This window comes from Pangasianodon hypophthalmus, chromosome 26 (genome assembly GCF_027358585.1).
Source record: "Pangasianodon hypophthalmus isolate fPanHyp1 chromosome 26, fPanHyp1.pri, whole genome shotgun sequence".
Classification (NCBI taxonomy): domain Eukaryota; kingdom Metazoa; phylum Chordata; class Actinopteri; order Siluriformes; family Pangasiidae; genus Pangasianodon; species Pangasianodon hypophthalmus.
The window spans coordinates 15,725,954-15,750,593 of NC_069735.1; the positions used below are offsets into that span (position 1 = coordinate 15,725,954).

At 41.9% G+C, this 24,640-nt stretch overlaps 1 protein-coding gene across 4 annotated transcripts in view; it reads right to left on the bottom strand.

Annotated features, from left to right (window-relative positions):
* pkd1a (polycystic kidney disease 1a) overlaps positions 1-24,640 on the bottom strand; it is an 85,268-nt gene that overhangs the window by 18,743 nt on the left and 41,885 nt on the right. For all 4 annotated transcript variants that reach the window (XM_034300377.2, XM_034300375.2, XM_053229938.1 and 1 more), the window contains 16 exons: positions 24,125-24,420; positions 23,229-23,993; positions 22,689-22,820; positions 22,305-22,480; positions 21,683-21,816; positions 17,907-21,559; positions 16,072-16,218; positions 13,351-13,491; positions 10,673-10,961; positions 9,848-10,064; positions 9,020-9,179; positions 7,139-7,294; positions 6,228-6,372; positions 2,326-3,021; positions 1,435-1,597; positions 488-749 (listed from right to left, as the gene is read on the bottom strand). In XM_034300377.2, coding sequence (XP_034156268.2) covers positions 488-749; positions 1,435-1,597; positions 2,326-3,021; positions 6,228-6,372; positions 7,139-7,294; positions 9,020-9,179; positions 9,848-10,064; positions 10,673-10,961; positions 13,351-13,491; positions 16,072-16,218; positions 17,907-21,559; positions 21,683-21,816; positions 22,305-22,480; positions 22,689-22,820; positions 23,229-23,993; positions 24,125-24,420 — 7,532 coding nt within the window. The remainder of the gene's footprint in view (positions 1-487; positions 750-1,434; positions 1,598-2,325; positions 3,022-6,227; positions 6,373-7,138; positions 7,295-9,019; positions 9,180-9,847; positions 10,065-10,672; positions 10,962-13,350; positions 13,492-16,071; positions 16,219-17,906; positions 21,560-21,682; positions 21,817-22,304; positions 22,481-22,688; positions 22,821-23,228; positions 23,994-24,124; positions 24,421-24,640) is intronic.

The following is a 24,640-nucleotide window of genomic DNA, read 5'->3' on the forward strand; positions in this document are numbered from 1 at the left end:
AATTTACAATGGTTCTTCAGGTGTCTCTCTGAGGGAACGCTTAAAGGTTCTAGGTAGAACCCTACAACAGATTGCTTCCTTATCAGACAGGGTTCCAAGCGGAGAACCTTTAATAATCCAATAAATATATAAAGAAAGAACCCTTAAAGAATCCCTGATTGTAGTAAATAGGAAGCCTGTTGGAATTTGTCTTAAACAAAAATAAATAAATAAATAAAAATAATACATTTAAACAAACAAAAAAAACTAATAAGAAGGTATTAAACAAACAAATAAAATAAAAAAAACATGGATTTCAGATAGCATAAGAAACGCAATTTTTTTTTAAAAAAACATTATGATTTTTATGATAAAATAATTTTGCCTGTTCAAAATTTTCTTACTTAAGAAAGTGACACAATTTCCATCTTATGTGATTTATGTGATAATGTGAGCATTTATTACAGTCATTAATATTCATGTGTATCTCAGTCTCAGCGTCACTCACGTGCACGGTGAAGCTGACGGCGTGCAGCGGGACGAACAGACTGGCGCCGAACACCGTGAGGTGGCGTGTGCTGCACACGGCTTGTCCTGCACTGGTCTCCGGCAGAGGAACCATCCCGTCCGTTTGCCACATGCGCCCCGGTTCACTAAAGTACTGACACAGCACCATGAACACGCCCACCTCCACACGGATCCGAACGGGCCAATCAGGAGTGCAGCCTGCTGACACGTTGATGAAATGATCCTGTGTGGTGTCGTACAAACTACAAAGACACGACATAGTGATTACAACGAGCCAGTGCAACACACAAATTGACAAAAGAAGGATTGTGTCATAGATTTATGTTTATGTTGACATAACTTCTGAGTCAAGTGACAAAGATCACACATCAAACATTAAGACCAAACTCGCATTAGTGTAGTGTCAGACTGAACATACATAACTCTGTCATGAAAGTACTATAGACTTGTCATAAATGTTCATGACAATAAATAAGACGACGTTAGTCATAGTCTGATGTACGTCAGTCCCGAAAGTGTCATAACAACTCTCTTCTTGTCAACAAAAATCTATGTCAACGTTTTGAAAGTAGTCCTTATGACAGCTAACACCTTTTTGTCAGTGGTCATGGACTTAAGTAGGTGTCATAAAGCATTATGAACACTTTATGAACACTGTCTGTAAGTAAAGTGTTGCCAAATCTTGCTATTTTAAAGCAAGGCTTATGTAGGTGTAATGAAGCTCTATAAACACTACCATTAAGTAGTGTTATAAAAATTTTGCCACTATAAAAGCTTATGTGTGTTATATAGCCTTATGAACACAGTATATACAAATCCTGTTACTTTAAAAGCAGGACTTATGCAGGTGAGATGTAGGTTTATGAACACTCCATTTAAATAAAGCTTGTGCACCATTGCTATAGGCTGTATTATTTATTCTCTTACAGCGGAGACAGGAAGAAGGTGTAGAGCTGGTGGTCGAGGCCCTGTCCCTGCACCATGCTGAGTGTGATGCGTTTCCTGTCTGTGCTGGTGTACTCATTAGGCTTATTAGAGGTGTGCAGGTAAGCCATGATTGATGGGTCTGACTCTTTTGCATCTGGAGAACCTGGAAGTAAAGAGGAACACACACACACACACACACACACACACACACACAAACAAACGTAACGCATTTTAAAGGAAATAATCTGCATGAGCAGAAACGCTTGGAAACGCAATTTAGGGTAAAGTGCATCTAATTTATAACCAGATATGGAGAAAAAAACAACAAAAGACATTAAACAAAAGACATTAAAGCTAAATGTCCATTATCATTTTACACACACACACACACACACACACACACACACAGGGTCCACCGACATGCTAGATAATTTAAAACGGCCAAAAATAAAAGCTCCGAAGCTGCAAAGTGGAAACTCATACAAAAAAAGCTGCTGTTATTACCAACACACTTCACAGCTCAGCACGGATTTTCCTCAGTGAAAGCTGATTTACTCGATGTCATGCTGTTATAGGAAAATAATCAACAACGGGGTGGTGCAACGAAGCCGAGTTACTGTTACCACCCTGAAGTGAATCATTTTCAGATAACAGCCAAGCGTTTTATTCCTCTTATACCACAGCATAAGAGGAATTTAAGATTTGCCAACAATTACAAATTTTAATTTACTAAAGAATGACATCATACTTTTAACCATTTAGTTACAATTAATGTAGTGGAAGGTCCACGAAAACAAGTTAGTTCCTGTTCTCGCTTATGTTACAGCAGCTATAAACGGTCGTTAAGAGGGAGTGAACTTCTGCCCCCTGATGTCCAAAGTGTAAAATTACCTTCCAGTATGGTAAAGTTGAGTTGGACGTAGACTCCAGCTTGTCGGTTGTTGTTCCCTGTGCTCACTTTGATGATCACTGAACCACACCTGCTCACATTCACCGCCCCCGCCGGATCCAGCCTGACCCCGGTGCCGTTTCTGTCCAGTCCCGCTGTGGTGCCGTTGTTCAGCGCGACTCTGATGGCCTGGTTCTCGTCTAAGTCAGCGATGGGGATCTGGGAGCCGTTGACAGCGCGGAACTCCATGGACGCCACCTCAGTGGATACGGTGTAGTTGGGGACGTAGTTAAATGGGAACGGGTTGGGCTCTACCTGGAAGAGCAGCTGCACGATGCCCTCGCTGGCGCCCCCGCTGGTGCTCAGGCTGCTGCCCAAGCTGGAGTTGAACGCGCGTGGGATGGAGAAGCGGCGGCACTCGGGGGCGTCGCTGGACCCGTAGCACAGCAGGCTGAGCGGGTCGGCGCGTTTCCCTGCGGCCGCTATCTCGGCTCCACGCACGATCAGCGGCTCCTCGTTCAGCACGCGAGACAGCATCAGGATACGCATGAGCTCTGAGGACAGGGTGTAGGCTTTAGCGGCCACGCGCAGGGGGTGGGGCTGATCCATCTGCGGAGACTGCACGGAGATCGTACCACGATCCTCAGACTTCTCCTGCGGTGATGCTGCTGCCTCACTCACCTGGTGGATCAGACCCCCTGCAGAACAGGTTCATACTATTTCACTTTCTCACTTATGTTTCTTTTTCCTCTTCTTTTTACCCCAATTTGGTCACCTGCCATTTCCCACCCTCCAGCCAGCTGCCCCATCGTACCCTAGCACCGTCATACCCTATCATACCCTAGCATAGTCATACCCTATCATACCCTAGCATAGTCATACCCTATCATACCCTATCATAGTCATACCCTCGCATACCCTATCATAGTCATACCCTATCATACTCTATCATAGTCATACCCTATCATACCCTAGCATAGTCATACCCTATCATACTCTATCATAGTCATACCCTATCATACCCTATCATAGTCATACCCTATCATACTCTATCATAGTCATACCCTATCATACCCTATCATAGTCATACCCTATCATACTCTATCATAGTCATACCCTATCATACCCTAGCATAGTCATACCCTATCATACCCTATCATACCGTAGCATAGTCATACCCTATCATACCCTAGCATAGTCATAACCTCGCATACCCTAGCATAGTCATACCCTATCATACCCTAGCATAGTCATACCCTATCATACCCTAGCATACCCTATCATAGTCATACCCTATCATACCCTATCATAGTCATACCCTATCATACCCTAGCATAGTCATACCCTATCATACCCTAGCATAGTCATACCCTATCATACCCTATCATAGTCATACCCTATCATACCCTAGCATAGTCATACCCTATCATACCCTAGCATAGTCATACCCTCGCATACCCTAGCATAGTCATAACCTCGCATACCCTAGCATAGTCATACCCTATCATACCCTAGCATAGTCATACCCTATCATACCCTATCATACCCTATCATAGTCATACCCTATCATACCCTAGCATAGTCATACCCTATCATACCCTAGCATAGTCATACCCTCGCATACCCTAGCATAGTCATACCCTATCATACCCTAGCATAGTCATACCCTATCATACCCTATCATAGTCATACCCTATCATACCCTAGCATAGACATACCCTATCATACCCTAGCATAGTCATACCCTCGCATACCCTAGCATAGTCATACCCTATCATACCCTAGCATAGTCATACCCTATCATACCCTAGCATAGTCATACCCTCGCATACCCTAGCATAGTCATACCCTATCATACCCTAGCATAACGTCATACCCTAGCATACCCTAGCATAGTCATACCCTATCATACCCTAGCCTAGTCATACCCTATCATACCCTAGCATAGTCATACCCTGTCATACCCTAGCATAGTCATAACCTCGCATACCCTAGCATAGTCATACCCTATCATACCCTAGCATAGTCATACCCTATCATACCCTATCATAGTCATACCCTATCATACCCTAGCATAGTCATACCCTATCATACCCTAGCATAGTCATACCCTATCATACTCTAGCATAGTCATACCCTATCATACCCTAGCATAGTCATACCCTATCATACCCTATCATAGTCATACCCTATCATACCCTAGCATAGTCATACCCTATCATACCCTAGCATAGTCATACCCTATCATACCCTAGCATAGTCATACCCTATCATACCCTATCATACCCTAGCACAGTCATACCCGATCATACCCTAGCATAGTCATACCCTATCATACCCTAGCATAGTCATACCCTATCATACCCTAGCATAGTCATACCCTATCATACCCTAGCACAGTCATACCCGATCATACCCTAGCATAGTCATACCCTATCATACTCTAGCATAGTCATACCCTATCATACCCTAGCATAGTCATACCCTATCATACCCTAGCACAGTCATACCCTATCATACCCTAGCATAGTCATACCCTATCATACCCTAGCATAGTCATACCCTATCATACCCTAGCATAGTCATACCCTATCATACCCTATCATACCCTATCATACCCTAGCACAGTCATACCCGATCATACCCTAGCATAGTCATACCCTATCATACCCTATCATAGTCATACCCTAGCATAGTCATACCCTAGCATAGTCATACCCTATCATAGTCATACCCTATCATACCCTAGCATAGTCATACCCGATCATACCCTAGCATAGTCATACCCTATCATACCCTATCATAGTCATACCCTAGCATAGTCATACCCTATCATAGTCATACCCTATCATACCCTAGCATAGTCATACCCTATCATACCCTATCATAGTCATACCCTATCATACCCTAGCACAGTCATACCCGATCATACCCTAGCATAGTCATACCCTATCATACCCTAGCACAGTCATACCCTATCATACCCTAGCATAGTCATACCCTATCATAGTCATACCCTAGCATAGTCATACCCTATCATAGTCATACCCTATCATACCCTATCATACCGTAGCATAGTCATACCCTATCATACCCTAGCATAGTCATACCCTAGCATACCCTAGCATAGTCATACCCTAGCATACCCTAGCATAATCATACCCTACCATACCCTATCATACCCTAGCATAGTCATACCCTATCATACCCTATCATACCCTAGCATAGTCATACCCTATCATACCCTAGCATAGTCATACCCTATCATACCCTATCATAGTCATACCCTATCATACCCTATCATAGTCATACCCTATCATACCCTAGCATAGTCATACCCTATCATACCCTATCATAGTCATACCCTATCATACCCTAGCATACCCTATCATAGTCATACCCTATCATACCCTAGCATAGTCATACCCTATCATACCCTATCATACTCATACCCTATCATACCCTAGCATAGTCATACCCTAGCATACCCTATCATAGTCATACCCTATCATACCCTAGCATAGTCATACCCTATCATACCCTATCATACTCATACCCTATCATACCCTAGCATAGTCATACCCTATCACACCCTGTCATACCCTGTCATACCCTATCATAGTCATACCCTATCATACCCTATCATAGTCATACCCTATCATACCCTAGCATAGTCATTCCCTAGCATACTCTAGCATAACATCATACCCCTGCACACACTCACATATGTAATGAATTAAACTGCACCTGAAAATGGATGCAAATTACGCCAGCTGTCCCTGTGTCTTAAAACATTTTGTGTCACCATTTTAATGGCAGTCATAATGTGCACCACTTTGTAAAAATGAAGCAGATGGTGTGTTTAAAGACATTTGGATTTCTCCGTTTCACCCGTTTAACTCACCCATTATGTTGAGGATGTTGTCTGCGATCTCTGTGGGAGTCACGGTGCCCTGCTTGGTGTCCGTCTGTAGGATCTCCAGCATCGACTCCAGTTTATTCAGCGTGCTGTTCTGACACTCCTCACACACAAATTCCCGGCTAACAGCCTACACACACACGCGCACACATGTTTATAAGTAATTAAAGGACCTCACTTGCCTTGGGCAATCTTAGTTATTCCTTTCATAATATTCCTTTCTTGGGGAATCTAGTTATTCCTTTCATAATTAGGGGGCCAAGCACCGAAGGTGAGTAGGAACCCTATTATTATTCTACCTTTTCTTCTTCTTCTTCTTCTTCTTCTGGCTAGGGTGTCTATGGCAGCCGATAGAACCGTCTGGTAAAAAGTGGTGAAATTTGGGATGCTGACTGGGGAGGGTCTAAGGAACATTCTAACATTCATACCTTACAAAAGTTATCAAATGATTTTTGATATTTTATATAGTTTTCCATATTTTATATACTTGAATCCCTTTGCCTAAAGTTATGGATCTTCTCTCCTGTGATTGCAATTCTAGCGTGTCTGTGAATGTGCGGCTCACCGAGTCTGAGTGCTTGGCCCCTGAAAATGCTGCTTGCACCTTTAATTTCTCATTTCTCATTGCATAATTACTCATTATGCAATTTCCCCACTGCGGGACAAATAAAGGAATATCTTACTTACTTCTCTTTTTAATTTAACTGAGATGTATGACGCTGACAGTCCACTAATTTGTTCTCACATTCTATCTCAATGTGTGTGTGCGTGTGTGTATAAATTAATTCAACATAAATGCAAGAAATGACATCGCAATTTCATGATTGTCAAATTCATGAGCAGATTCATAAATAAATAATACAGAAATTGTGTGTGTGTGTGTGTGTGTGTCTCACCGTGCACTGGGCGAGGGCAGCTGAGGTCTGTTGGATGTCACTGACGGTATTGAGGTCCAGTGATGTCAGAGCTCGGGTGATGTTTCCTCTCACATTCACTCTGTACTGCCTCTCCTGCTTCGACACACTGCTCCTGTGCTGCACACCCTGCTCATACTGCACACACACACACACACACACACATTTACCTAAGGACATATACACCAAATATACACACATACATAAAAACGTGCGTATGCAAACTGAACAAAGCAAAAATACTGCTATAAAAAAATTAAAATCATTAAAGACTTTTAAGACAAGACTTTTGATGTTTCCCTGCATTAAGAAACATACAGAAAACCTGTTTTCTCCAAACTCACCTATATTAAACATCTAAATATCCATCAATACACTTACACTGGAACAATAAAGGTATGAAAACAAGTTAAAAATGAGAGAAAGCATTTCAAAGCTATTACAAATGTGCTTATACAAGGTTTCATCCAATTTTCCAATGCTGGAGCAATTCAGTAACCTGTCCATCACACTCATATGTGGTTCTTCCTCAAACTGTTACAACACAAGCACACAATTGTATAGAATGTCTTTGTGTGCTGTAGCATTGCAGTTTCCCTTCACTGGAACTAAGAGGCTGAAAACTGTTCCAGCATGATAATGCCCCTGTGCACAAAGCGAGCTCCATGAAGACATGGTGTGTGAAGGTTGGAGTGGAAGAACTCGAGTGTCCTGCACAGAGCCCTGACCTCAACCCCACTGAACACCTTTGGGATGAACTGGAACACCGACTGCACCCCAGACCTCCTCAACATCAACATCAGCGCCTGATCTCACTAATGCTCTTGTAGCTGAATGAACACAAATCCCCACAGCCACGCTCCAACATCTAGTGGAAAGACTTCGCAGAAGAGTGGAGCTTATTATAACAGCAAATGGGGAACAAATCAATATTAATGCCCATGGTTTTGGAATGGCATGTTCAATACTCAGGTGTACACATACTTTTGGCCAGATAGTGTAGCTCCAAACTCCTCTCTCTGAAATGACCAATTTATGCAGATTACACAGATGTCCAGCTTCATTTACTTACAAAAACTTTTGCCTGAAAAATTCATGAAAGCAACAACAGCTGCTCTTAGACATCCATTATAAGTCAGTTTGGAGTACATTTGCTTTTTTCACTGCAGAGAAACATCAAGAATATTGTCTGTGGTGATCAGTGGGTATGGTTTGAAATCTTCAGAATCTTCACTTGTCTAAAAATATCATGGAATTAATCGAACTGTTTAAAAACACACGAGCTGGCAGTGAAAATTAAAGAAAAAAAATGCATTACAAAATCTTTGTATAAAAGTCTTTTTCAGCTTTTCTGTAATCTGCCTCTGGATTCGGGCCTTTTCAGTGGCTGTTCCACAGCTGGATAATAGATTTTTTTATTGCCACAGACGCGAGTCAAAATTACTTTCAGTTCTACCTCTGAGCAAGTTTTTTTGCCATTTACTTGTCATTTCAGTTTTATGAGCCTTGCCTTTTATGGAGTTTTGTGGGTATCACCAAAATGCAAACCAGCTGTGCTGTGCAAGCACCTGATAATTTACACCTGATTGTCATTCATCAACATAGGCATGCAAGTATGAAGAAAATCAGCGTTTCTGAAACTTCCGCAGAACTTTTTCCTTCGGTTTTGGCTGACGCAAACATTTACACGCAACTTTACTAAAAGATTGATTACTAAAAAATTGATAACCGTGACACCATAACAAACCTAGTAATCACACATACACTGCAGATGTGATGGATAGAGACCACGGTAAAAACACTACACTTGTCTTTAATATATGGTTGTGTGGAAAGATGGACAGATTATCGGAAGAGTCTGACCCCATTGAGCACGGTGATGAGGGCGAGGGAGAGCTCGCGGACGCGCTGAGAGTCGCCCTGTTTCAGCAGCTCGTTCAGAGTGGTGTCCGTCAACACACTCAACCAGTGAGCCAGACTACTGAATCCACCAGGAACCTGCGGCAACATCACCGTCATTGGCCTAATACACAAAACACACAAACACAGGTATTACTGCACATGTGGACTTTCAGATCAGGGATTTGGAACACAGCCCAGCATCAGTGGTGAACCAAACTATACTAACACAAATAAAAAATAACGAGGGCTGGAAAGAGAAAGCAGGTGAATTGGGACACAGCCTAAATCCATGACTTACAGGACCCACAGGGGGATCATTTTTTTTTTTTTTTTAGCAGAGGTTTTGGAAGGAGACAGTTGGTGAAAGGAGAAGACATCAACATCAAAGCTTGTCAGAGTTTTCATTGTAATTGTAATTTGACTCTCAGCCAGCAGGGAGCTCTAAAAAATTACAAGCCGCTCCTTTAAAATAAAGTCATGACTTGCAGGGATGGATTTCATCACCAGACATTTAAGATTCTACACACTGATGAATAAAGTAGAGCAAAGATCAGGGTTACATGAGGTCACGTGAAGGATCTCAGATTCAATAGCCTTGAGCAAAAGGCCCAAGAGAATTTTGAAGAGAAAAACAAGGGCATTTGATTAAATAAACAATTTGATAAAAAAAAATCTTGTGGCTGTATTTAATAAGTAGCTAGATTTGTCTCAAAAATTTAGAAACTTAGTCTTGAAAACATAGATTGACAAAGCATGTGAATTGGGATGCCATCCAAAGCAACGACTCACTTGTTGAGGGCGATGATGGCCGCCCCCTGGTGGTCCTCCACCGTGATGGTGACTGAGACCCTGTACTGGGCGGAGTGTAATCCAGGTGGAAGGAAAGTGGAATGTTCCGGACTGGTTCCTTTATACACGCAAAAATCGTCGCAGTAGGATTTAAAGCAACGCATCACCAGCAGACTGTAGACCAGCGGAGACTCGGTCTCGTCCATATCAGTGTAGCCTAAAGGACATGAGAGACCAGAACAGGACCAGCATGATGATGTGCGTTTCTGCAAAATGTCCTCTAAATGTCCTTATGGACTTATTTGTCACTAGTCACACCTGGGAGTCTCTCCACCTGATTCACCCCTACATTTACCTGTCTTCAGTCCACATGTTCTTGCTCCACCTGTCTTCCCTGTCCAGTTTCCTGTCTTCAGTCCATGGTTCACCTAATATGACATCACACATTCTTGCTCCATCTGTCTCACCTGTCTATCTACCTGTCTTCAGTCCACACATTCATGCTTCACCTGTCCATCCACACGTCTTCGGTTCACACATTCTTGCTCCATCTGTCTCATCTGTCCAGCTACCTGTCTACAGTCTATGTCTTTACCTGTCATTGTGTCACAAGTTCCACCTCTCTTTCCTGTCCATCTACCTGTCTTCAGTCCACGACTCACCTGATATGGCATCACACTTTCTTGCTTCACCTGTCTCACCCGTCCACCTACCTGTGTTCAGTCCATGTCTTACCTGTCACTGTGCCACACGTTCTTGCTCCACACGTCTTACCTGTCCATTTACCTGTCTTCAGTCCACATGTTCTTGCTCCAGCTCTCTCACCTGTGCATTTGAAGTGTACTCTCTCCAGCAGCGTGTACACCTCTGGCCCCTCGCCGTCTGACCACAGCGAACATGACCCCCCGGCCGGTGGCGGGTTGGGGTGGAGCTCGATGTTGGCCACGCCCTCCTGCTCCATGCTGTCATCAGTGATATGCAAACTGAAGATGTATGATTCCCTGTCCCGCAGTGCCCCCTTCCTCAGCACCAGGTTCATGCTGTCCTGACCTGTTGTTGTGGTGTTCAGGTCCAGAACCAGTGGCTCATTGTGGCGGTTTACTGCCGTCCAGCGCTAACAAAAACACACAGAAAGCACATGCGGCATCGGGTTTAGATTGCGCTAACAGACATGTCAGTCAGTTGTGGTCCTGACAGTGTGTCGGCGAGAGCCACGATGCACAAAGTTGATTCATTTTCTATAACGGCAACTCTGCAGCTGCAAATCACAGGTTTAATGAATTTTTGAAATATGTGTTGTTATTTAACAAAGAAAAATGTCTGATCATCAAAATACCAAAGTTTTCTGTAAGTCAACATTTATTTAGGGAAGGAGTCTCCAGTGTCATCACTTTCTAACAGTCTTTTCAATTTTTCAGCATCATGACAAGCAGCTCTTTTGTCTCATTATTAAATGGTGATGGAACGATAGTTTATAGCTGCTATAACAAAAGTGATAACAGGAACTACTTTTGCTGACAATCCACAACGTTAAATGTAACTATAAATGGATAAAAAGTATGTTCTTTATTGAATAAAAATTACAATTGTTAGCAAATTGCTGTTAAAACACATTGGGGCATGCTGTTATAGAAAATAATCAACTTCAGGGTGGTGATAATAACTCTGCTTCTTCATACCACAGTTGATTATTTTCCTCTAACAGCACGTCCCTGAGTGTTTTATTCCTTATATAACACCTTCTGTGTCCTTGCGTAGACGGCTAACCTCAGTGCCATGTGGAATATATCACATCGTAACAATGACATCATTCCCTACTCTGTCTCGGGTTTTCCTCGCCGGTTTCATTCCAGAGTCATGATATAACATGCTAAAGTAAACATTTAGAGATGGAGAGAAGTAGGAGAAGTAGAAGAATGTTCCGAAGGGGCGAAACATGACTGATCTCCTTCTCCCATGACCTAATCACTGTCTCTCTCTCTCTCTGTTTTAAAAATGTAAAAATCTTTTTCATCAGTCTGAGGCTTAAAGGTGACTCACAAAGACCGAATACAGACTTCACACCTGTCACTGGACTGGTGAGGTCCTAGCACTATTCCCAGCATTCCCTTGGGATATCTGCTATAAGGTTCAGCGTTACATGAGGTCATTGTAACGAACGTTAGAGCCCGGAGGTTCCTTAAGACAAGACCACTAGAAACAGATGTGAGCCGTGTGCCTTGATTTTTGAATTTTTAACACTTTCTATAAGTACGAATAAATTTCTCTGATAAGATTTGGCATCACTGAATCACTAAAATGCCAATTTCCGCTAGCTATGGCAATACTTAGCTGTTAGCAATACTTATTATAACATTACCGTAAGTACCAGAATAGAAAGCATCCCAAAAAACACAAACAAATGTTTATTACAATCAGGTTAATGCAAAAAAAAAAATTAATATAGAGTATTCTTTGCTAGGCTAGTAAGATTGAGAACATTCTAGCGGGAAAAAAACATTTCTTATCATCCGAGAAATACAGTAATAGGTTTGTGGACTAAGAGGTGGACGACTGTCACACGTTCTTGCTCCACCTGTCCATCTACCTGTCTTCAGTCCACGTCTCAACTATTATGGTGTCACGTCTATTGGACGTGCTGTGTTAGCAATACATCCCATAACATTACCGTAAGTACTGCAGTAGAAAGCCTACTGTAAAAACATTAACAAATGTGTTCATTACAATTAGGCTACTTACAAAACTGTAATATAACTTGTATACATTGCAGAACATGCTAGCTGGTGAAAAGCATGTCTTCTAGTCCAAAAAATACGGTAATTGGTGTTTGGACTAAGAGGCATTGGCTCAGAGTTGGAATATAATGATGTTTAAAAAATTCTTCTACTAAACTAATCATTACAAAATATTGGTTTTGTGAGATGAATTTAATTTAGCAGACTGTTTTAATGAGTGCAAAAGTATACACCCCCTCTATTTTCCATGTTTAATTGTCTTTCTGTACTGCAAACCTGTTATAATATACAGCCTCAATATTACATCAACTGATGCAGCAGTTTATCTAATCCAAAATTAAAATGACTTAAAATGACTGGATGTGTTTACATTGATAATTCTAAGGCATGAAACTCTCGAGGATGTTTGCCATGAGCAGTCACGTTAATAGTCAGAATGAATCAGTAAGACAGAAAATATTGATCTTTCACAGAGCTGGAGAAGGAAAAAAAAGACTGCCAGTGAGATTCCCAAAAATGCCAAACAAACAGTGGGAGATTAGAGGCGAGTGGAATAAACGTCCATTTTATGTCGCATTCCAAAAATATCACTGATTTTTCATTTAAACTTTTTGACTTTTTGACCAAGTAAAAAAGAAAACAGCTCACTGTAAAGATGTGCAATTCATCCTGTTAAAGGAAAGGGGATTGCATTTAAGTGTATGTGTGTTTAACTTCCACAGTCCACAGTATTGGTGTTGCTGTTGGAGTTAATGAGGTGCCCCTTACCTCTCTGTAAGGACCCTGACAGTTGCTGCAGGTCCCCGCCAGGTAGACGTAGGAGTTCTGGCTGATCTCATAACCAGACTGAGCTTTACACGACACACACTCCAGAGAGACGATGGGGATGCGACCGCTCTTCACTAACACCTGGGGGAAAAAAAACATCACTGTAATTGGCTTCGCATTCTTTAATTTCTGCATCATTGAAGTTGCTATGGCATTAGCGCTGCAAGAACAGCAAATAAAGGAAAGACCAGATTGAACTGGACGGACAGAAACAGAAGGCAGATGTAACTAAATGTCAAAGAGCACTTAAGACAGATAAAGGAAACGTAGAGTGCGTCAGTACAGCATACAATGCTACATGACCTCTAAAACCAAGAGTAAGAACAGAAACAATACACTGATGGGCAGAGAAAAACGACAGGTTCTTCAAGGGTTCTTTATAGGTTCACTAGATAATTCATCTCCTAAAATGTTTTACTTGGAACACTTTCTGATCAGGAATGCAGAAACAATGAGTTGATAAAGGGCTCTCTTTTATACAGACAGCAATGGCTCCTGGAAAATGAATTTTAGGCCCTTCTCTGATTACACCCTCACCTCGCTCTGATTGCATTTCACTCTAGCACGACTGCAACGCAGTGATGAAAGTGACATCCACATTAGATTCACTTCAGCCATAAAGCTGGGTTCATTCTCAAAAAAGCAAATCCCTTATAGATTTTTGTTTTTTCATTCAAGAGTTCAAGCAATGTAAGAGCAAAGCAATAAAGGTTTTGCTTTTCAGTATAGAACGTTTCCTGCAAGTCACTAATGAAAAGCAGAATGGTGTGTCTGTTGTATTTCGTGTCTTTCTCAACGGCATGAGTGCGTTTCACTCTGCCATTGAATCTTCTCCATAAATATGATAAATACTTTAATGTTTAGTGAAAATTAAGAGAGAGGGACATTTTCACTTAATGGCTGCTACAAGAAAGCATTACTTTGGGGAAGTAAAACAAAAATAAATCTGGACCATTCAAGTGCTGCCTCTTATATTTGCCAGAAAAAGGACTTTTGAGAAGAGTGAGAAATATTGGCAGACGCTACACAAGAAGACCAATGAAGAGACTTGTGCCAGTCAGAGACTTTAATCAGGACGTCTATGTGACTGTTTGGCCAACTGAAGGTCTGCACTATTTCTTACAGAGCCCTGCTGGGGACATCCCTTCTTAATAAAAAAATAATAATGCGTGGCCGCAACTTACTAACCATGAGATCATGTGGTAAGTCATAGGAATGAGATAATAAAGCTGTAGCCACAGCGTAGTAACATAAGGCATAGTGACCCCAAAATATCAGCATAATTCATTCCAAAAGCGATCTCTTTCATGTGGGCACAACATGAAGATTACACCTTATTAAGCTGCACCCATGACATAATTATCTTGTTCCCTGTGCTAATAAGTCATGGACGTGCATTACACAAATGTTTCTTCTTAATAAAGGATGTCACACGTGGGGCGCCATAATTTTCATCTCCGTCCACTTGTGTTGGCTCAGCTCACAAGAAGTGGAACCAAAATCAGCATGGGTACTAAAGTAGGGTGCAGCTTACACGGCAGTGGAAACAGCGACAGCGTAAAGGATTATGGGTAATCTGAGTTGAGCTGTTTGGTGGGAAAAGTGCACTTGTTGAAAAACAGTCTGATGGAGAGAAAGATGTAGAGAGAGCAAAATATAACAAGTGAAATGGAACGGGAAAAAAAACGACTGCAGCTGCTGAAAAGAGAGTTTTCAAAGAGGAGAGCAGAGAGGTAATATTATAAAAAAAAAAAAAGTTTATCCACCTCCTCTTGAGGGACAGCAGTAACCACTTCTCACCCTCAACAAATTTATTTTACACAACATCATCACGTGAACGCTCTGATGCCCGCTCCTGGCCTGGCTTTCACATCTGTCTTGCAATCACAAAGATCCAAGGAGACGAGACTTTTTTCCTCTCTCCAGACCTTTTTTTTTCAGTTCCTTTATTTTTTCTTTCTCTCCCTTCTTCTTGCTGACTCATCATCAACACGATGAAAAATAATTACAGGCTCCAGGCATCATAGCCTTTTTCAAGCTCCGTAGGAAGGTGACAAGACAGACAGCTCATTCATTGAGTTTCAAGTACATTTTGAAGAAAGGGCAAAAAAAAAATTTAGTCTGTTGCTGCTTGGGTCTCAAAAAAGCAGACTTATTGTGTTTATTTTTTTTGTCTTCTGTATAAAGAAATGGATAAATAGAGATGAAAAAGATCATATAAAGGAAAGATGATCAGTGAGAAAGAAATTTGGAGATTCAAAGAACGAATTTCTCACTGACTGTAAGCTTTTGACCCAAAGTGTGTGTGTGTGTGTGTGTCTGTGTGTGTAAGAAACCCGTTTTAGCTTTGACCTCCAAGGCAATTAGCGACATCCTATGAAAAGGTACCACTAGACTTTCTTAACTACTAGCCAGCATTTTCCGCATTTCTGATGGATGCTAATGGACTACTAAAAGGAGGCGGTGCTACTGCTCAAGGCTTCTATTCGTTTCGACTGAATCACGACGCACCTGTGACTCAGGTTCTATTAAGTCTCCAGTGAGTGACACTGATGACTCATATGCAGAGAACGGTTACTGCGAGGGAATATAATTAAACTCGCAAACCCACAGTGTACGTGACAAATTACAGTCCATCATGTTAAATCAGTGAGCACTAACCTTCTGCGTGGTGGATTCTGGAGACATGCCATCTTTGCTGACAGTCAAACGGAAGGTGTACTCGACGTCCACCTCCAGCTCTGATCCGGAGATGACCAGATCATTTGGACCCAGTCTGAAGTTCAGAGTAGAGCAGTGAGAGGATCCCTAAAACAAATTTAAATAAAGGGGCAGGGTTGTTTTTAATGCTGCTAAAATTGAGAATTATAAAAAAAAAACAAAAAAAAAAAAAACAACTAATCATATAATCGAATACTTTTTAAAAACCACTCCGTTTGTATAATTCCAAATATTACTACTTGGCTTTACTGACTTTATCATTTATAATTTTTGGTATCTATGTAGTCATAATAGTTTTTTTAAATTATATTATTTTTATTATATTATTTTTTTGTATTAATTCCATAATCAGGAAATCACTAAAAGAATATAAGGTAACCCTGAACTACTGCCTCGACCTAAAGTCTGCCTCAAAAACTCCTCCTGATGCACTTCTACCTAAGAAATCTCTCTTCTTTAAACTGTTTGCCGAACTTCCTCGTCGCAGCACTGATGTATCTGCCATTTCCTGTTTTGTCTCTGTGGCTTCCAGACATCTATCTCATTTATCTGTCTAATCAGAGAAGCTACAGTGAGCTCTGAACGTCTCAGATAAAAATTAAAATCATTTCCTTTCCTTATTTTTCTTCTGCTTTTTACTTTTATGGGCTATTTCATTTCAAATCTTTGCTCTGAAATATAAGATAAAGGTTGATACTGTTGACATTGTATATTTTCTTAAATAAAATCCAGTAGATCTGTGTATTTGAACTTTTTATCCAGAGGTTTGTTCAGTTATCTAAAGCTAACTTCATTTGACTAAAGGTGGTGAGTCTAATTTTTTTTTTAGTTCATTGCCATTTTCCTTTAAAATAGGTCCTCAGTAAAGATATGGTTGAAAGGAAGAAACTTTCATTTGTTCTGTATAGATTTTGCTTGCTGCCATTCTTAATGATTAATTGATAACTGTTGTTAACTTTAGTTGTAATCAATCAAGGAAATTCCTCAAACTTTGCAACCCTAGTTTACACTAATAGTCCATTTAGTAAGTATAAACCCACTTTCTCCATATGACTGGCATTTTCCAGCATTCCAAAATGTTTACACTTTAAACTGGAACATCCAAAAAAAAAAAAAAAAAAAAAAAAACCACTGCCTGAGTCTCTGCCAGGAAAGGAGAGCGCACGCCACAGTAATCTTCTTTTTTTTTTTTCACAGAGAAGGCAAAGGTTGGGAAAAAGACAAGCCAAGCAGGAGCAGACAATCTCTCTGTGGCCATATAAGAGGCGAAGAGAAAGAGGAAAATGAAAATAAATCAGCTTTAATTATCTTTTCCAGTGATTTTACTGGGCAAGTATCTGTGCTCTTTATCCTCTGGTGGGTAATGCTCACCAACTAAGCTGTACTCTGAGTTTTTGACTTTTAAAGAGGCCCTATTCAACCACACATTCGCTAGAAAGAGAAAATAAATAAATAGCTGAAAGTTTGATTATGTAGGTAATAAAAGTCTTGGGGACTCGCTGTTATAATTATAATCGCTGACGGGGTGCAGTGATGGGGCCCGACGTAAAGCAGAGATACTGTAACCTATAGTTGATTATTTTCCAATAACCGCATGTCCCTTAGTGTTTTATTCCTCTTTCACCACACCAAATTACAAACAAACAGCAGCAGCATGTAGCATTTGTATTATTAACCCCAAAAAAGAGAAAAGAAAAATTCCACTCGGTTCATTGCATTTTTTTTTTTACCAAAATGACTTCAGATATTAATGTAGATTAGGGGATAATTCTTACCTTAGAAGTGTTGACACATTCCCAGTGGTAATTGAGTAGGCTCTGACTTCCCAAGTCCAGGTTGGGATCATAGGATTGGTTTGCCCTCAGTTGTAGGTCCTGCGTTTTGGACCACACACGATATGTTCCACCCTCAATGATAGGTACCAACTTGGCGGACATCACCGAGAGCTGAAGACAAGCAGCCTTTTTCAGGGGAATTCCTTTGTATGACAGGGAAAAAATCAGGGTGTAGTTTTTGGCAGGAAGTGTCATCTTGGGTATCGACAATTGCAGCCTCCGGACATCGACTTCTGCAGGAAGATGGACTTTAAATGGTGGCGTCAAGTGGTTTTCAAATTCCTGGCAGTGAGAAGCCGAGAAGATCTCCCAGAGGTATTCAGCACCATAGCGAACACAGCCTTTGAGATCCACCTTTGCTTCGACTGACGCTGGTTTGGAACGCCAGATGGCTATCCTCGGAGCTTGAACCACCTGGACTTCTGGTTCGCTGCACTCTAGCACACGTATGTTTACCTCAAACAAAGCAGTAACCCAGCTAACCAGGTTGCTGATGTTGACTTTAGCAATGTAGTGGCCAGGTAAAGAATATACATGACTGACAACAGAAGTATCGGAAAGGAAGTCAGGACTTCCATCCCCAAAGTCCCACTGGTATTTGAGAGAGCTGGACTGTGGGGAAACTCGTGCTTGAAATATTACTGTCTTGTTAATAAAGGTGTCCTGAGGTTGAGCCTCTAAGATGGCTGATTTAAGGATATTCTGGACAAGCACATTCTTGGTCTCATTTTGAATGTTAAGTGCATTAAAAGCACTCACGCTGATGGTCAGAAAACCTGGCTCCTCAGGTACATATGTGGCTTTTGAATCAAATATAGTTGTCTTGGCTCCATGATGAAGGTCAAAGGTCCATAGGTATGTCACAGGGTTGCCGGTCTGTATGTGAGCCTCAAAGGTCTTGGGCACACCCACAGGTATAGCTTCTTCACAGCAGTCCAAGATGGTAAGTTTGGTGATGGGTTCCAAGACACAGATATGCAGGTTCCTCCGTTCCGAGCTTATTTGATTCCAGGCAGTCAGATTGACGTAGTAGTTGTCTACTCTGCTGAACTGGTGTACGTAGGTAAGGTTGGGGTAGACGGTTGCATCACCGCTGATGCTCAAGGTGTAGCTAACTGAGGTACCAGATGCGACAGAGATGGTGAACTCCACATTCTCGCCAACTGCAACATTCTTCTTGCTGGCCTTGAACTCAAGCCCCTGAATTCTGTCTTGAACAGTGAAGTCACGAGCTATCACCTCACTACTGATGTCATTTGAGACATTCAAAGTCACTGTGAAGGTTCCAGGGGATGAAAATATGTAGTATGTGGCCTGCTGACTTGATTTTGCATGATTTGGCAAGAGCCACATCCATGAGACATTAGATCCAGTTTGGACATGGCCAGAGAGAGATACATTGACTCCAGAGGCTATAAAGTTCTGCTCTGTGACATTGGTTGTGGTGAAGGTAACCCCGGAAATTGGTTCTTGGACGCTGATCTGTACTGAAGCCATCTCCTTGCTAACCTGGTTTGAAACCTCCACACTTACTGACTTTAGCCCTGGACTGTCAAATGCATTCCAGATGGAAGGCACATTAAATTGCAATGGATCCCCATCTATCCACCATCTATACTGCAGATCACTGCCTGTATTCACAGACACCGTCAGATTGGTGATGGTGTTGATGGATGTAGGGTTTGGGGAAGCCTCCAGAACCAGTTTTCCAACCGGATTAAGAAACTCAATAGTGCGGTTAACAGCTAGCTGGCCAAGCAAATTGGTGGCCTTGAGGAAGACTTCGCAGGGTCCAGGTGTGGAATAATTGAGGTCTATGTTCTTGCCTGTGAGATTGAGGGCAACAGTATTTTCGTGTTCTCTCAGAAGGTTCCAGCTGAAAGACATGTTAGTGCCGTCTTTTAGCACAGCCTGCAAGTGCAGGACGCGGTTGGTGGCAAAACAGCAACTTTCCCCAAGCTCATCAGATACTATCTGTAAGCCTTCTAGCTCCCGTTGTACGAATATGTAAATGCTAGCCTGAGCAGTGCTGATGTCATTTTCAGCAGTTACAATTACGTTGAAAGTCCCAACTGAGCGAAAGGTGTAGAACATAGGGTGTGTGCCTGGAATGGAGGTACATCGGTCACAAAGGATCCATGAGTAACGCACATCATCTCCTTGCTCAAGATGGGTCTCAAAGTGGACCGTAGCATTCAAAGGAACATTGACAAGGCTGGCATTGACTGAAAGTCCTTGAATGGGGGATAAAACCATAACAGGAATTTGGCTTTTATTTTCACTCACGTCATTCTTACCCGTAACACAAATCTCAAAGGTCCCTGAGGAATTGTATGCATGTGTCACATTGTGCCCTGTAAGGACTGTCCCATCTCCAAAGTCCCAACTGTAAGCAACATTATCTGAGTCAGAATACGATGTGAATGTGTAGTCCTGCCTCAAAGCCAGGTTGTTACCTTTTGTTCCATTATGCTGTATCAACAGATAGCCAACAGGTTGCTGCACTTCAACTTGCACTGTGCTGATGCTGTAGGAAATGTTGTTAAGGACTGTTACCGTTATTAAATACAGGCCTGGGCTTTTGTAAGTAAAAACCATCCTGTCACCACCTGTGATAGGACTTTTTGAATCACTGATCCCAAAATCCCACAAGTAGGTGTAGTCAAACTCTGGAAGGGCAGTTACAGTAAACAAGCTTTCCTCTCCGAGCCTGATAAATCTCCTGGAGGGTTCGAGAGTCACGTTGGAGACTTCAGGTTGGACGCAGATCCAATTGAAAAAATTTGCTTTGTTCACAGTACTTGACATGAGGAGAGAAAGATGGTAATTCCCACTACCTTGGTAAGAGTGTGTTATAGAAGGGGTTCCATATCGTGTTTCATTGGCAGTCCCATCCCCGAAACTCCACATATATTGATGAGAAGAGGCATTTCCTGATACAAGAGCATGGAAGTTGATATCTGTTTTTTCCTGAACGCATCCAGCAGGCTCCAACCACAACACCTGCAGCACAAACACTTGCACATGTATGGATTCCCATTTTGAGCTGATGGCATTAGTTGCAGTTACATTGACTGTGTAGTTTCCGTCTTTGATGTAAGTGTGTTCCACCCGTGGTTCTGCATGCATGAGCACAGTCCCATCACCCATGGAAAAAATCCAGCTGACATTGTTGCCTGCTTCCAGAGTAGCCTCAACGATTGTAGGGGTGTTGAACTCTGTAGGAGCAGATGTCCTAACCTCCAAACCATCAATGTGTTCATACACCATTATTACTTTACAGGTGTCTTTATTACTAACGGTATTGTTAACATTCACACAGACTGTGTAGGTGCCACTTTGTGCATAGGCATGATGGACCCTGCGTTCACGTCCTTGCTGAAGACTGGAGTTGTCACCAAAATCCCAAGTGTAGATGATTCCATAGGGGGATGGTAAAGGACGAGCCTCAAATGCAGCAGGCTTTTCAGCTTGCAGAAGCTCTGGTTCAGTGTTGATCTCCACCGATGTTAAAATGCTGAAGACGTACACATCGACTTTGTGGGTTTTGTTCTCATAGCGGTTGGAGACAGACACCCTTAGATTATACTCTCCTGCAAAAAAAAGAATGGGTTGATGCATTTTCAATATCAGCAATACAAAATAAGTAGATGATTTTTGAAATGTGCTCAGTCAACTTGTCTATTCCATTTCACTTGTTTCTGTGATTTATCTACCTGGTTGTGTGTACGTGTATTTGACTTCATTCTGCAGGACAATCCGTTTTTCTGACTGGTCGGGGCTCTGATGCGGGGCAATGTAAGGTGGTTTAAAGTGATTCTCCATTTTATCCCCATCTCTGAACAACCACCTGAGACACAGTAAATCATCACAAACAACCATCACACACAGAAGATACAGAAGAACACAAAACATGCTTCATTTGGCAAATTATCTAGGCTTCAGACTTCAGTCAGTTCACAAAAGCATAAAAGTAAGTCTTGGATTAGAGAAGTCAAACAAAGCATGGTTGAAAAACAAGAGAAGAGGAAGAGGAAGAATGGGCATGCTCTTGATGGTGTGGGACTTTAAATAATAAAAGTGGCAGTAAATCTGTGAAGTTAATTTAACCAATGTTCTCTTTGATCATCACTGTCTCTTATATTAACCTACTACTGAGATCTGATCTCTAAATCTAGAACTTAATCCCTCTCTCTCTGTCTCAAACCAGGAGGAGAAGATAGAAAGTTTGAAAGCTGTACTATTCACAGTGACAGAACTTTTCTTTTAAATGTACCTCACATGCATTAAAGGTCTATATAACAACTTTTAATTTGACCATATGGTTACAGAACTAACAGGAAAGTGGCGTCCACCGAAATGTCAACTGCTACCGAGGCAGACAGGGTCAGCTGGTCACCCTGAGTCACAATCTCAGGGACGCCCCGGACGGTGATCTCGCTCATGGGGTTCATTTTGTCCACAGTCACATTGAAATCCTCTGTTAGGTTGCTCACATGGTTGGTAGCCATTACCTAAGAAGCCAAACAAACTTTAGCTAAACTTCACAGGCAAAAAAGCAACCTTTCTGAAACTGCAGATCAGTAAATATGGCCAAAGCATTCTAAATAGGAAAAATAGAAAAGTTGAAAAACGGAAAATCCCTTGTAACAAATTCAGAAATGTGAAAAACTTGAAATAAATATAAATGTTATCAATGTTATTAGTCAGGCATACTCTCACCGTGAGTTTATAGACAGCAGCATTCTGGTAGATGATGTTGAGTACAGTGTTGTAATATGTGAAGTATGGTTTATCATCTACTGTCCATCGGAATGAGGGGTCAGTTCCTCCTTCTACAGATGCTGTGTAACTCTGAAAGAAAATAAATCAATACAAGACAAGAACAAAGATAGACTTTTTTATGTTGCAAGACATAGCACAAATGGCAATGCAGAGAGAGAATGAATAGAGACATGAACCTCACCTCCAATACAGAAATGCCAAAAGGGGAAAAGTAAAGATTACAGAAGAAGAATGAAATAAGCATTTGATCCAGTGATGAAGATAGATGAGATGAAGAAAACACTATGAGTAACAACTTTGAGAATATTAATATGCATGAAGATTAAGTAGATAGGTAATGATCGCTTGTGGAGAGCTTCACCGATTATACAAATCTGACAACACAGAATTTACAAATGTGCCCTATCCATCATGCTATCATCATACTATCTTTTTCATTGATTTAAAAAGTTCTGATGAGATTCACAGTGTGCTTACCACTACAGTTTCCATCAGGACCCTGTGGGCGGGATGGGGCTGAATCTGTAGGCCTCGCAATGGCTCCTCCACCCTCGCCTGAATCTCCAGATCAGCCTCAGTTACCTCACTTTGGGCATGTAGGACCACCTTGGTTTGCCCTGGGGTGGAGCCCAGTTCAAGGTCCAGCCAGGCAAACAGGGTATCGTTGTTTGACTTGACTGTCTTGCATTCGACCACTCTGGACTCCAGTTCCTGTGGGCAAAAACTTTGGAAAGGGACAGTTTTGTTGCTTCCTTGCCACCGAATTACAGCACTGTGCTCGGAACGAACCTTGACCAGGATCGACGTATGATTTGGAAGGAAGTAGACCGTTCCGTTATGAATGGTTGGATAGACCAAGGTGACACTCAGCGGTGGGATGACATGGATTGGACAGGAGGCAATGACGGGGAAGTCGAGATCATCTGATGTCACTTCCAGGCTGTAGTCACCCGTTTGGGGTAGGCCAGCTTTGAGAAAGGGACCTCGCAGTTTGGTTTCATTCTGCCCAACATACAGCACTCTAATCGGGCATATAATCTCATCCACCCATTTTCCATCTCCAATCATCTCCAGGGTTTCGTTAGAGTCCAGCCAATCAGACCGATTCTGGACTAGAATGCTCTGTTTCCATGGTGTAGATGGATCAGGAGAGCACTCGAGTAGGCCAGAGGGTCCGGCATCATGCTGAAGGGCAATGAAGTCACCTGGGACAACTAAGAGGTCTTCAATTTCCTCCTGGACCTGAGGAAAAACCACAGTTAAACGAGAGCAGGGGTATCAAAAAATGCAAGTAGTTGTACCCTGTTAGCCTTTTTTAAAATGATTAAAAATAAATAAATAAAATTTGGACTTTTTGAAAACAGTTAACTCACCAGTATGTGTGTGGAGGCTCCAGATGGCAGGATAAACAAGACCTCTCCTACCAGGCTGTAGTGCGGGCGCAGGGTGCCAGGAGGCAGGGGCTCCACCCCAGAGCAATTTGGGCATGACCCTGGCTGGCATGGGCGACTCAGGGGCAGGCAGGATCCCACATATGGACACCACTGATGCCACACAGGGCATGGTGGAGCTTGAGATGGAGATGAGGACGTAGTGGTGGAGGTGGTGTCATTGGGCCAGGAGTCCAGGGATCGGCACATAGCAATGGGGCCACAGAGATCACCGCAGCCTAGAAAAGAAAATCAAGGGTAGAAATGGGAAGAAGTTGACTGAATGTCTATAAAATTTTATTGATCCATCTTTGCCCATTTATATGCCTCCATGTAACTTCTTGTCCTTCTGGTTATCCAGTAATACAACCTACCATGAGGTAAGGTAAATGGTAGGCACATAGGGATGGACCTCGGTTTTCAGAACTCAATGGTTTGGGCCATTACCAGATGGAATGA